Source organism: Seriola lalandi, unplaced genomic scaffold (genome assembly GCF_002814215.2).
Source record: "Seriola lalandi dorsalis isolate HSWRI2012SDOR001 ecotype SW California unplaced genomic scaffold, Sedor1 jcf7180002054338, whole genome shotgun sequence".
NCBI lineage: Eukaryota > Metazoa > Chordata > Actinopteri > Carangiformes > Carangidae > Seriola > Seriola lalandi.
Window position 1 is genome coordinate 1,081,520 of NW_019524891.1, and position 15,140 is coordinate 1,096,659.

General features: G+C 43.5%; 1 protein-coding gene across 1 annotated transcript; it reads left to right on the top strand.

Moving 5' to 3' along the window:
- Nucleotides 1–4,896: 4,896 nt before the first annotated feature.
- Nucleotides 4,897–14,578, top strand: bmp16 (bone morphogenetic protein 16). Its single transcript, XM_023407598.2, is given in 4 exon segments — nucleotides 4,897–5,407; nucleotides 10,672–11,045; nucleotides 11,978–12,700; nucleotides 12,703–14,578. Coding segments are annotated over 3 exon segments (1,440 nt in total). The 5' UTR covers nucleotides 4,897–5,407; nucleotides 10,672–10,678; the 3' UTR covers nucleotides 13,053–14,578.
- The last annotated feature ends 562 nt before the right edge of the window (nucleotides 14,579–15,140 follow it).

Genomic DNA, 15,140 nt, shown 5'->3' on the forward strand with positions numbered 1-15,140 from the left:
TCTTGAGTCAATCAATCTAAACCTGAAGTAGAAGTCTGCACAAAGAAATCATCTAAACCCCGTGAACCTTACAGTTGTTTCCAGCCAGTAGGTTATTAAGCTGTTTGATGATGCTCAGTTTGACTTATTTAATCGACTAACATAAGGTAATGATGAACAATTAAAAAATGTGCAGGACTTCACTGCAAACAAAATGGAGGAAATCCAAATTTGTTGTTAACAGATTGAGCGACCAACAGTTCACAAAGTGTCACAGTCCGAAGGCATCTAGAATAATGTAACTTCATTACATATACACAATGAAGGTAAATGTAAGGTCATCACTGAAATGACTCTCCAGAACGTCTGTCATGTTTATCATTCAGGCCGTTTCCCAGTGAGGCATCGATCACGTTAAGTGTTTGAACATCAATCTTTGCTTATTTTTGGGGCTATGGGGCTTTTTTCTCATGACTCATTCTGCTCCGTGACGTGCTCTCCTCAGGAAAATTTGATTTTGGAAAAAGGACTACAGACGACCAAGTCATTAAGCTCCATTGTTTCCATAAGTTCTCCAAACAACACTTCACATTATGTTGATGTTTATCAGTGTCACTTCAGTGGTTTCATTTTCATAACAGTAAAGGCACTCATTGCTCCTTGTTGTTTTTCAGTTCACTTGCAACACAATAAAACCTTTTCATGCCCAGAACACTCAGAAGTTGTAAATCATGAGATTCATTCATTTGATCGGTTTCCACGGTTCAAAGTAAAGTGTTTCACACAGGTTTATTTTAAGCTATTTAATAACTGGGGTTGATAAAGAAAGATGTGACTTTGCAACAGTTTCCTACTGCAGTGAATGTGTTCAACTGTCCAGATAATTCAACATTATATTATTCTGGATTGTGCACTGATCAAATAACTTGCAACACAAAATACATATAGTATGTCATTTATGAAAACAGCAGCTGCCTCACATTCCTCCTCCTTCTTTTTGTCACATTAGCACTTTTCAAAAAAAAAAAAAAACTCAATGGTTTGATAAGGGAAACATCTGGCTCTTCAGCAGCTACATGTCCCGCTTCAGTCATTAGCTCGTCACTAACTTTGTCTGCTGTGTGGTGCAGAGCAGAAAGCACACAGTGGGATTTTGTATGGTAGACCTACATCTAACTCCATTTAATTGCTTCATTGATTTATTTTTATTATTAATAATCAATCAATCAATCAATTCCTAAATGTGTGTTTTTATAGTCTCACATTATAACTGTGATTCCGTTTGGTTGATTCTACTTATTTGTTCCCATCATCTAAGCTGGATTGTGCAGTGTATGTATAGTATTTGTATTTGTCCTTATTAATCAAGTGTATCCAGCGAACACTGATAAATCAACAGCTTGCGGTCTTGATGGGTGTGTGGCAATTACGGAAAATACGTGACAAGATTTTTATTTTTTTATTTGTATTTATTTATTATACAGTATTCATTAATACTGCAGGTGTGGGTGTTGGGACGGACCCTTCCTCAGGTCGTCTGTTGCACCAGCTGAGGTGAGGGGATTCAGCCTAATATTATCTTGCTATCCTGCCTGCCTACTCGTGCCTCTTTAAACTTGAATGCCTGTCCTTTGTCACACCTTTGCTTGTACTCTACCAGTTCAGTCTATGAGTCAAACATTTGAGTCCTCACCTTGTTAAATCAGAGTTCACAACCGCAACACGCAACTCAGAGTGCTAAGACATTAGTCTGATTAATAATATCATGATTTGGATAGGTCATTTTTCAGCTTTCCAGAGATTAAATTGTGAAATATAAACAAGATTTTTTTCTCAATTACATTTCAACAAAAACTGCTACATAATCTAAGCAATGTAGCAAAAATACATAAAATAAAACACATCAAAATCTTGTTTTGCTGTAGATGCAAAAATACATACAGTTAGATAATTGTGAAATTGACATTATCACAAAAACAAAAATTGTGGCCTTTATCTCAACACTTGACAGTGACAATCAAGCTCATAATTAGGGCTGGCTCAGGTGAGCACTGAACCACCTCTTAGTTATACTGCTGTAGACCCAGGCTGCAGGAGGAACTCCCATGATGCACTGAGCACTTTTTCTCTCCTCTTCTGTCTTCCCCTCTCTCTCTCTCTCTCTATCTCGCCTTGCTTACATTCAACAGTATATGTAGTTATATATATCTGTTTCTGGTCTCTCTCTACTCTCTCTCCCTCACTTTCTCCTCTCACCCCGACTGGTTGAGGTAGTGAGTGTGTGCTCACAGCTGTTACTGCTATTGCTATGAGGCCAAGTCACCTTTCTATTGAGGTTTGCTGCTCTTCTTCCCACCTCTACTGAATGATGGATGACCATGTTAATCAGTGAGTAGTTATGTGTGACAGTTTGGTGAAAGATGAAAAAGAAGGAAAAAGGTAGCTGAACAGTCCAGACACCCTCCTCCCCCTCCCCCTTCTCCCCCTCCTCCTCCTCCTCCTCCTCCTTCTCCTCTGACGAGGCCTCGCTCTCCGTGTCCATGGAGGGATGGAGCGGTATGGAGGTGGGAACACTGGGATACAGGCTGGATGGATGGCTTGTTAAGAAGGCGGTGAGGTATTACTTTAAAAGTTTCTCTCCACCCCCGTCGGAAGTCAGCGGGACAGGCAGCCGACGGCTTTTCCAGAGGATGGGAAACCTGGAGGCTGGAATAGCTGCTTATTTGAAGAAAGCACTTGGTGAAGCCTGAGCTGTGGCTCAGCTATGATGTCTGAACCCTGAATAACCACAGACCTCTGTCCATTTTTACACACCAAATGCTTTACTGTCCACTTATGTAGATTTGTAGGTTGGAAAAGTAATAAAACTGTGAGTGAAATATTGAAACCCACATTCTACCCACATACTTCTTGGTGAACAACAGTCAGGCACAGCGGCCTCCTGTTGTTTCCCACAGCCTCTAGATTTGCTGATGAGCTAAACTAATCACCTCCATATTTAGTGTACAGATATGGGAGTGGTATCTTCTCATTTACCTGAAGGAAAGCAAATGAGCAGATTTACCAAAACATTGAACTATATCCGAATTAATAAGGTGTATGTGGGTCAGAGACATTGTGCTCTGAAGTGTCTCCTTTCACCACAAACTCAAGGACAAAATGACAGTGAAGTAGAGCTGGTCTGAGAATTACATAGTCTGACTGATAGTGAAGTTGATAGTGCGCTATGTTTGAAGATAGAAAAAAAGGCAAAAGAAACCTTGATTTGTGTCTACAGTGATACTCAACTGATCCCAAAAGCATAATTCTGTTTTCATTCAAACCCCTCCACAGAGGGGTCAAAGGTCAGGGTCAGCGGGAGCTGCAGGAGGTTGATGATTAATTGGAGGACTCAAGGTGGACGTTTGCTGACATGAGGGATTTAATCCTAGCAGAAATGCATGCTCCACACACACTCACTACAACTCTCAGACAGACTGTTAATTGATGTGATTGTGAAATCCTGTAGAGACTGCGTGTTTTAATGCACCGAAGATTTGAATTACCATACAAATGGTCAGTGAAATGCTTCTCTGACATTTTACTTTTTTTTTCTCACATTTTAACAAACAATTTACAAAAGCATCTTGACTCTGATAACAACCAGACTGTCAGTGAAAACCCCTTTCCAAAAGCAAGTGTGTGTGTGTGTGTGTGTGTGTGTGTGTGTGTGTGTGTGTGTGTGTGTGTGTGTTTTGAGAGCAGAGCCCGTGTGTGTTTGTGTGTAAAGTCACTCTGCATTGGGACAATTACTCAGCCTCGGGATGAATGAGGTCTGTGGATGAGGTTTTCGTGTGTTTGTACGAGAGTGGACGGGAAGAGCAAGTGGAGGGGACAGAGGGGAGGAGCAGGGGGACGTGGGCAAGTGATTCTCCAGATGAGATCTAATATGTGAGACGATGCATCCTAAAGAGACGTTTTCTCATGGGCTCAGCCCATGAATACAAATTCACCCCGCCACCCGCTCTGTACTGGAAGGACGGACGCACCTTGCTTCAACCCGTAGTGGAGAAGTACAGCCTGCTTCTTTTTTTTTTTTTTTTACCTCAACACTTACTTTCATCCAATCACAAAACTCAACTGTGGTGACTTCATGGCAGCTCTTATGAGTCACCCATTCATACCTTTTTCTTGTAACTGAATCTGTTTGCTCTTATTCAGTGTCATGGGCCCTTGTATTTATAATGACGGAGCAAGTGTCTGCGAGCATGTTGGCCGAAACTTACAGTGGTGCCAATGGAAAGCAGCAGGTGAGTTTGTTAAAGGAGCCAATGTGGAAAATAATTAGTCTGCTTCTGTGCGCTGACCCCAGGGTTATCTGGACCATGCGTGTGTGTGTGTGTGTGTGTGTGTGTGTGTGTGTGTGTGCATGTTTCTGGACATGTTTGTGTGTTTGGTTTGACTGTGTGTGTGTGAGAGTTTGTGATCATGCTTGTTTGCTTGATTGATTTACTCAACACCTGAATGTTCGCTAAACTGAACAAGTGTATGTGTGTGTGTGTGTGTGTGTGTGTGTGTGTGTGTGTGTGTGTATGTTTGTGTTTAGGTGTGTGTGTGTGTGTGTAGGGGAGAGACAGAGAGAGAGAGAGAGAGAAAGATAGCGAGAGAGAGAGAGAGAGAGAGAGAGAGAGAGAGATAACAGCTTGTAAATGTACTAGGACTGGTCTTAGTGACATCACAATTTGGGAGGATCTAAGTGGCCAGGAAAGTCAATTAGAGTTAAACTGAGTTTACCAGCTGGACACTTTGTATAGCATAGAAAAAAAGCAAAAAAAAGTGTGTGTGGATGTGTGTGTATGTCAGAGAGAGAGCAAGAAAGAGAGAGAGGAAAAGGGGAGGAGATACAAAAGGGAGGAACTGAGTGGAGAGGAAGGGAGAGACACATAGTAAGGAGGTTTAGGAACAAGAGGGAGTTGTTGCCAGTGATACAGCACAGACAGACAGACACAACTCATTTTCCTCCTGCAGCTTCCATCCACAGCAGCAGTGCCAGCGTGTTTTAAACAAGCAGAGGTGGAAGTGCAGGCGACAGAGAAAGGGAGTTGCCTACTAGCAGAGGTCAGGCAGGCAGGCAGAGGGGAAGCCGGTGGATGTTTTTAAGACTTTACTTATCTGACACTGACAACAGGATGAGAAGCTGAGCGAGAGAGCAGAGAGGGGAGAAAAACATGGAGCGAGCAGCATTACCTACAGGCCATTTACATAGGAGACATAGGAGTGACAGGCACTGGCTGCCCTGAGAGAGGTGAAAAGAGGCAAGAAGGAAAATTTGGTAAATAGTCCACTTTGTCCATTCTGTCCAAAGGAGCGGGAGCGAGAGCCGAGGGATCGTAACACTGGAGCTCAAGGATAAACCATGGACTCTGCATACATCCCACCACACCTGGACGTGAGTACTACATCCCCATGCTTCTCACTCGCAGTCACATACACACACAAACCCAGACACACACACACACACACACATGGGTTTGTCAAGCCACAGGCCGCAGGAACTGTGCTGCTGAAACCATTAGTCACTCTGGGGAAAAAATGCACACACACACACACACACACTCATGCACATGCATACACTGCTGGCACTCTGTGTTGCTCAATCATAATCTTGTCCGGTGAGCAACTTGTCTAAGAATAATGTGCCCATTATGAGTTCAAAGAGCATAACGTAAGTCACCACCGCTGCAACATACACAGTCTAAATTGGCCCTCAGTGCTTTAATGTGAAAAGCAGGGGTGTGTTTTTGTTCTGTATTTCAAATCGGTTTAGCTGTCAGCCACACAACGACAGCAGTCTCTGAGCTTTCAGCAGTCACGGGTTAGATATGTCAGTATTTCCACTGATGCTTTTGCAGTGTTGTGCCTCAGCGGGGCCTCCTGTTAACCACAATGCACTTGTGACACTGAGACCTCCAGGCATGCCTGGCCGAGACAAAAGAGGAGAGACAAGAAAAAGGAGCATGAGGATGAAAGAGATGAGTTGTAAACGCATGGTAACCTGTTGATGCTCAGCTCAGGCTCATGCAAATGAGACTAAAGCCAAAAGTGTGTGAGTTTGTGTGTATGAGTGATACCTGATCGGTCAGGTAGAGCACAGTGCTGTTCTGTTGTTTGATCAGGGAAGCACCAGATTTACTCAACACCCTAATGTCCGCTAAACTGAACCAGTGTGTGTGTGTGTGTGTGTGTGTGTGTGTGTGTGTGTGTGCTTGTATGTGTCTAATTTTATTTCCAACTGCTCTCACATATTTACAGCCCAGCTTCTCCACAGTTGTACATCTTGGCGTGTGTTTCTGCGTACGTGTTAGCGCTCATTCTGCGTGGCAGTTAGCATGTGTTTAAACCCTGTACTGTTCTTAGCACGGACATGTGCGTGTGTGTGTGTGTGTGTGTGTGTGTGTGTGTGTGTGTGTGTGTAACAGAAAGGGACTTTGACATCTGGGTCATTAGCCAGCTAATTGGTCCAGCTGGGATGAATTAAAGTGCTGTTCTAATAGAGTCCAATAAACCCACACAGCAGCCTACCTGGAATATTGTTCTAATGATTTCATCTGTTACGCCTCAGAAAGCACAACCACAACTCCACTTGCAACTGTTTTGGACATATTTCTCCACACCCCATTTGTATATTAACTCCACAGTTCAAAGTCATGCATTAATAACTATTTAAGCATGGGGGATATTGTGCAGTCATACCTCACAGTTGCTTATATAGACTTTGGCATGTATGCTGAGTTTATGTGTTCCAGTGCAAGGGCCACTGTGGATACAGATGTATCCTCAGAAGTGTTCTCAGGTGTGTCAGTGTACACTGTACATCACACTAGGGCTCATGAGGCTTTCCAACATGACATATTTTCAAGTATCTGAGTAAGCTCAGAGCGAGAAAATGAACCCTGCCACATTTATGCTGCACGTATCATGTTCTGAAAGAATGAGACGGCAGCATAGAAAAACGAGAGCTGGAAGGGGGAGAGAGAAATCAGAGAGAGCAAGAGGAGGAATTTGGGAAAAGAAACACGGGAAGAACAACAGGAAGGGAAAGTTGAGGGATCAGGCGTAACATGAAGACAGTGGCGGTGGATAAATCAGCCGGCTGCGGTGACACTCCAGCCCTCTGGCCCGGCCACAGTCCGCCACACTCTTCCGCAAAAACACCATTCATTTAAGGCCTAGGAAAAAAGAGCAACATTTATGGGGGAGAAGGAAAGCGAGAGGGAGATAGGGAATGGGAAGGTGATGCAGAGAAGCACAAAAACACATAGTGTGTGACAACATAGAGGACAAAGCAAAAGGACAAAGTTCACAGATTGCAAAGAGGAAGGAGGAAGGGGAAAGGGAGCTTGAGTTTGAAATGAACAGATAAAAAGAGAGGGACAGGGAGAAACACGACAAAAGACATCAGAGGTCAGAGGTTTTAATCAGCGAGTTCAGAGAGACATGGGGCAGGCCGGCGACGACACCCGTCTGCCGCGCGCCAGGGTCACGCTACTGTGTGAGGTCAGTTCACATCTAATATGTCTAATAGGCTGAGCTGCACACATGCACACAGGGAAAAGACACACAAACGCTCAACCCTTCGGCTCACCTTATCCCCGACCCATTCATCGTACGGCTCCTTTATCCCCCCAAGAACATTTCATCATTCCATGTTCATGCCAGATTCATGACAGAGAGGAAAAGAATAAAAAAAATTAAAAAAAGTCAGAGATAAAAGGAAAAACTGGGGTGGGTGCGTGTAATCATAAAAATGTCTAACTGGAATGAGTCGACATCAGAGTGGGTGGAACCTTTATGCATATGACACATAAAGATGCTAAATTAGGCCTGGGTCCTCTTTGTCGAGTTTAAATTAGATAGAACCAGTCATAACACAGACACCCAGAGAGAGGAGAGAGGCTGTATGTATGTCAAAGTGATGTAGGGCAAGCTGGCCTCCATTTCTCTCTTTTCATCCGTGTTCCCCTGCCTCGCACAAGCTGAGACACACCCTGTTGTGTGATGACTGAACCTTTGAACCTCAGTGTCACCTGGGTGGTTTTGTAGGTGAGGAAAGTACAGGAGAGAGGTGGTGTTGTTGTCCTTAATCTGCTTTACAAGCCTCCCCAGTATATGGGAGAGGTTGTCCAGCAGAGTGTCTAATCTGTAATTGTCCTCTGCTGCGCCGCCTCAGGTGAAACAACCCTGGGTGGGGCTGCGAGAGTTTAATGGATAGCTAGCAACAATCCCACGCTTGGAAGTGGCTTATTTTCCCAGGGCTGCCCTTTGAACCGCGTACCACATGAACATCACACATACACACAATCACACATGCATAAAAATATAGACACCTTCACACCTGTGACCTCCTTTTAACCCCTTTTTCTCTGGCAGTGTGGTAAGATTAACAGCCATTACAGTGTCATTATGTGTTTGCTCAGCCGTAAACACCGCTGTTATCTCGCTGTGGAGGGCCTAATCAATTCTCTGTCCCTTACAGAGACAAGATAAAGAGATACAGAGGAGAGATTTGTGAGAGCTTGGACAAGGAAAGAGATAATTGCAAACACAAGAGTTCTTCTTTGAGAAAATGACAGACAGGAATCAAGATGCACTAACTTTTGTTGAGTCAACCAGGGCAACATGATTCTTTTCTATTCTTCCCTAATGTATGAAAGTTCGGTTCATTTGCAGTTCAGATTGTCTTGTCCCTGGTTTTACTCCTTTGCTCTGACCCTTTTAACACTTCACCTCAACCTCTTCAGGTCAAGAGGGCTCTTAACTTGCTGGTTTCTAATTACTTGCTCAGTTATTAACACCTGCACAAAGGTGCAGGGTGTTAGCCAGGTCATAGTGGTAATTGTGTGACCCCTGTCTGTGGTCACGTTCCCGCAATGAGAATACAGACATGGAGGGAGATAAGATGATTGTTTTAAGTCAGCTGAAAGGGGGTTGACTCTCTCAACACAGTAAAGTTTAACTAAAGGAGCATCTGTGGCATCTTTGGTCAGAGTTCGTGATACAAACTGGGACAGAACAGGAAAATAATTCTGCTTCAATAATCAGTTGGTGTAAATGTGGGGGAAAAGGGAAGAGTCTCCTTGTGACAGGTAATCAATACACAACACCACACGTGGGGAAAGCGCAAATAATCTTCTCTGTTGTGGTGACAAATAGAGGTTATTTGAGTATATCATTATTAAAAAAGACACTGATTAGTTGAGCAATGGTGGATTACTGCCAGAGTACCGGCACAAAACACTTAAGAATCTCTTGTGTCTCCTTACTTGGTATTTTCACAGTTTCCTGCAGATTTTGGCTGTGAAGCAGGGTATTGAGTTGCAGACACATGTTCTACAATGCATGCATGTTATTATGTGGCACCTATGCAGACATTTACAAGCTTTTTCAGCACAGTTTTAATGGTATTTAATATCCCTTTTAAAAACAATATATCGCATATACACACCCTCCAAAGGAAGAAAAAAAAACATCAATGAAATGTTCATAGTTTTCATTCATAACTGTGACTTTCCAAAATTTCTAAATACAGACAAAGCTCTTCTCTTTCCCTTTGACTATGTACATGAATCCCTCTGAAGCAAAACAAGCTGTCAGTTCCTTTGTCCTGTAGCAGGAATGTCCATATCCTTGTAGAGGAGCGGTTATCATCCTGGCCTGCAGAAGTCCAAAGTCAATGAGCAAATTGCTGCAGTGTTAACACTTGTAAACAAAAGAGTCTGCCCACCACCGAGCTTCAAAATGCAGGATCTGAATCTGATATCAGACTAAACTGACAGGCGTTCATAAACAAATATCAACATTAGACAACAGATACATCTGAGTTATAAATGTTTTCTGATTTTTTTTTTTCAGCAATGTAAACATCATTAAAACAGGCCTGTATTTTCTACTACAATCAGTCAACCAAAAGACTGATTTGACACCTATAGATAAAACTTTTTTCCCCTTTAAAAGTGAATTTACTTGTAATTTAGGAGAAATTTAACCAGTCCTTCAAATGAAAAGATTTCAGTCTTGTTCACGTTACATTACTACCGTATGTCACTACAGTCCACACCCTTTAGATGTCTCTCATACACAAATTTATTCTCTCTTTCGCACACAAACACGCAGCACAATTAAATTACAGATGGAGATGGGTTAATTACTCCTGCTTAGGTGTCCCAGGAGATATATAGACCTTAGGGGTACGAAGCTTGCCATAAATTAACAGAGAAAAAACAAAGTAGCACCGTTTCTACAGCCAGGGGTAACAAGCAAACAACTTCATATGGATATGTGGACAGTAAATTCCTTGAACATATGCCACATGAAGGCTGATGACTAATGAGAAACTAGTATGTCCAGGAAGGAGAAGACACAAGCATGATATACAGAGTCCTAGAGCATCTTGTAGCAGCTATCTCTTTTGCAGATTTCTTGAACTATACTTTATATTGTGTCATTATATCATGTGATTTACATTGTTTCTGTATAAAACATATTTAGTGCAAACGTAAAGTCAAAGTACCTAAATTTAAAAAGACAGAGAGATGCTCATCTTGCCTTTATATCTTTTTGTCCACCCTTTTTTCTATTTTCCACTCCCTCTCTTCTTTTCTCCACCACACCTGTCCTACCATCATCTCTCCTCACCTCCCTATCTCCCCCCAGGTCCACCATGTTCCCTGCTAACCTCCTGCTCCTCATGGTCCTGCTGCTACCTCAAGCCTCGTCTGGTCGCCAGGGTGGAGACACCAGCGAGATCGACCATGGCAGGGCGTCCCAAGCACCTTCCTCTTTGTCGCACCCGCCGGCCGGTTCCCTCTTGGAACCAAGTCTGGCTCAGACCATCCAGAGTCTCCTCCTGAGCCGGCTGGGCCTCCAGTCGCAACCTGACCCTCGGCCTGGTGCCCCAGTGCCCCGGTACCTCCTGGATCTTTACCGCTTCCACCAGCAGCAGTACCATCTAGTGGAGGACCCTTCATTTAGCTTTCCCAGCCAGCACATCCAGCAGGCTAACACCGTACGCAGCTTTCACCACAATGGTAAGATCACTGACACATCATAATCCTGTACTGTCAACCTATTCTATTGGATTGAAATATCTGGATCATAATTGTTTGAGTTTGAACTGTTGATTCAGGGAAGCTGTTTATACATTCTTTTAAATTATTTAATAAGCCACAGATGAAGTATAAAGGTCTTTAGATATCCATGACAGTAGCAGATGTTTGTTATGATTCACCACTAAACAATCTAAACACTAAATAAGATCCAATACTTTCAGATAAGACGGGTTGTCACAATCCTAAATCTTCTTTCAAAAGATGTGTGTGAGCAGGCTTAGATATATCTCACACTGGACTCTGCACTGCACTTCTGATCATGATTGGGTTTACCTGTTACAGGGCCCCGGGGAAAATATTTAATACGAAAAGTTTGGTACTGATACCCCACCTGCCGCCCTCTGCCCGCTTGGCTCCAAGTTCCTATTAATTTCAGAGCAACCAGTTCTGGAATAATATTTATCTCCAGTTAGTTAATGACAATTTCATCAAACATTCATTAATTAGGAATATTCATTATGTGGGGATAATAAAACTACAGTGATAAAGCTCCTAAAATTAGATTTTGATACAAGGTTCCTTAATCAGGTGTAGGAATATTTGACCGCTTAAGAGCCTCAAATTGAAGCATTCATTACAAGAAAATGCAACTCCGTAGTCAATTTATTTCCACCATTCAACTCAGTTAATGCTTCATTATCAGCAGCTCTGTTATTTACTAAGACTGAAGACGCGTTCACAATTTTCCTGCTTTTGAGATTACTCAAGAAAGATTTAGTAGATTACAAATGTGACTAATGTAGCCAGCGTCAGTCTGGGTCTCATTAAGTGCACGATGCATGCATCTTCTGTCATATAAAGTATGTTTAAACCACACTGAACACCCATACCCTCTTTATCTTTTCTCTTAGAACCACTTGGAGACAGTCCTATAGCAGAGGATCGCAAGAAGGTGCACATCTTTTTCAATATCTCCTCCATCCCCCAGGATGAAAGGGTGCTCTCTGCTGAGCTTCGACTCCTCCGCAGTGACAGAGCGTCCCTGGGCCCCGGGCCCCACAGACTAAACCTATACCTCTCTGAGCACCACAAGGACCCGGAGCCCACCCTACTGGAGACAAGGTTACTCACCAATGGCCTCCACAGTCATAAAGCAAGTGGTTTCTGGGAGGCTTTTAGCATAAGTGCAGAGCTCCTGCATAAGGCCCTTGCTAGGAGTGGCAGCCTGGGCTTCGTCCTGGAGGTCAGACCTGAGAACAGCACCTCCTCATCCCCTGACCAGGGCCTCTCCTCTGTTGCTGGTGAGCAGGAGGCAGAGAAACACAAAGAGGGACACCTGAGGGTATGCAGGTCCCTGGGTCAGGACGAGCACAGCTGGGCCCAGGAGAGACCCCTCTTGGTGACTTACAGTCATGATGGGCGTGGGGAGCCTTTAGTCAAACATGGCAGGAGGACCCCAGGGGGCGGCCAGAGGATGAGAGGGAGAAAAGGGACAAAAGAGAGGGCCAGAAACAGCAGCAAGGGCCACAATAGGGACCAAACCTGGGTGAGGGCCAAAAAAACAGTTTATACAGTGCCGGGTTGGGGAGCTGATAAAGGTGGGGTCAGCTGGAGTGAACGTGGAAGGGTGAAAAGAAAGGTGGTCGTGCTGCGAAACTGAAACGCCTTTCTCGTAACAGATGCCGCCGTCATCCTCTGTATGTAGATTTTAACGATGTGGGCTGGCACAAGTGGATCATTGCGCCCAGCGGCTACGACGCCTTCTTCTGCCTGGGAGAGTGTCGCTTTCCTCTGGCCGACCACATGAACTCCTCTAGCCACGCCATGGTGCAAACTCTGGTAAACTCTGTGAATGGAGCAGTGCCGCGGGCCTGCTGCGTCCCCACCTCCCTCAGCCCCATCGCCCTGCTCTACCTGGACCCTCAAGATCGCGTGGTGCTGAAGAATTACCAGGACATGGTGGTGGAGGGCTGTGGCTGCCGGTAGTGGGGTGGAGGACTCAGACAGAGAAATCCAGACATAGAGGGAGATGCATTGAGGGAGACGACAGAAGCGTGAACAGACAGATGGCGGGAAGAAGAGAGTGTACAAGCCAGCTAACTGCAAACAGACATAGAGACTGACAGAGACGAATGAAGCAGCATGGGATGGATGAGTAGAGAGGAGGGAAGTATAGTGGCTACATCGTCATTACAGGGAGCAAGGAGTGTGAGACATAGAAAGAGAAAAAGAGAGAGTGAGAGGAACAGACATAATCGGCCACACAGCAAGATAAATGATTAGACGATGGGGCAGAGGAAGAAGTGTGAGCAGAAATACGCTCAACACAGGTGAATTGCCATGAATAGCTTCTCCCTTTTTTTTCCCATTTAGCGATGATGCAACTGTGTACACCATCAACTGACAGGCTACTTGTTCTCCCATGAGAAGCCACCGCTTCAACATCAGGTGTGTGTTATCTATATCCAAGTGTTTGCCGCTCATTTCACTCGCTCGGCTGTCTGACAGGCACACGTGTTTAGCTGTTGAGGAGGGCGGCCGAAATGGCGAACAGTCAGAGTAGGCAGTCGTGGACGGTCTGGAGCAGAGTTTACCCGATTCTGTATCTTTCTGATGGACTTACAACATTAGCAATACAAAGATGGCACCAGCATGGCATCTAAACTTTATGTGACAGTGTTGTTTCTGCAGTATTTGAACCAAGAAGTATAGGGCACATCTGTTTTTTATGAATGCTAACATAATGACAGATTGTCCTTTACAAGCACTCCTACATCAAAAGCTATTTAAAACCACAACAATAATGCTGAGGAACTATTATGCTATTGTTTGAATGTACTACTATCACTATTATTTAAAAAAAAAAGAGACTTTTTTGTACATTTCTTTTGCAGACGTGAAGAAAATCCAAGTGATGGTCGTCTTGTGATTATACATAATTCCACTGAATGGCAATTCTAACTTAAAAGACACGTTATGTATTTAAATAGCAGCAATATGGTGTATTTAATCTTGAAAATATTTAAGATATCTGCACTCAGCAAAGCATACAGAAAACTAAAAGCCTGTCCGTTCACATGAAGTAAGTTATGGTAGATTTGCGTCCGTACAAATGTTCGGTGTATTGAATTAACAGTCTGTGTTACTTCAAGTTTCCACCTTATCATCGCACACATTTTGGTGTTCAACACATGATAGCAGACATGAGTGGTGTTGCCTTTAAAAGCTCAACTAACAAGTCAATTGAAAGCTCTATGTATTGTAGCCACTGAAGTGTGTAACAACAGGTGTCTTTGCTAGTTGTGTCTGCATGTGTCAAGAAAAAAAAAAAAAAGGAAGACTGATGTTTAAACTGGGACTTTAGTGCCTTTCAAACAGGGGCTTTAAAAGTGTTCTCTGCTGAGCTTAGTAACTGTTTTTCAGTGTTGCATTTTTCTCTCTAAATGGAAAGATTTAAGCAAAAGCTTGTAAAATGTTTGACAATATACCTCTAATAAACAAAGCAAACAGCGTCAACTGTCACATGACTTTTCCTTTGCAACAACCATCTTCTCCTTTTTGCAATCTTTGCAGTCTTTTCTTCATTTTCTGTGGCCTAAAAGCATGAAAAAAAAAGCCTTACAAGTATAACATTTTTCTTCAGTCTACAGTAGATTTATTGCCATGTTCAGGAAAAAAAAAGGAAGTCAGAGGTCCCAAAGAGAGCGCAGCTCTTAACATGTTTGTGTATATGATATTGTAACTAAGGAAGTAGCCTCAAATTCTCACACTGAAACAGCTGTTAGTTCGAGATCCAGGTTTAAATGCAAGGGGAAATGTCTACTCTCCACTGCACATCCTCTCTGACAAAACCAGTGAAGCACTGTATCACTTCACTCTACCACCCATGAACAGCACACATATGTTTCTGATCCCAGGTACCACAGAGAGGCAGAAAGCAAGAGAGACTGAGAGAGAGAGAGAGAGAGAGAGAGAGAGAAAGAAAAGATAGATGAAAAGATGTGCGGTCATTCCTCCACCTCCTCTTTTGCAAATGCAGAGGTGAAAAAAGAAAACCTCAGCGGTGTCTTCGGC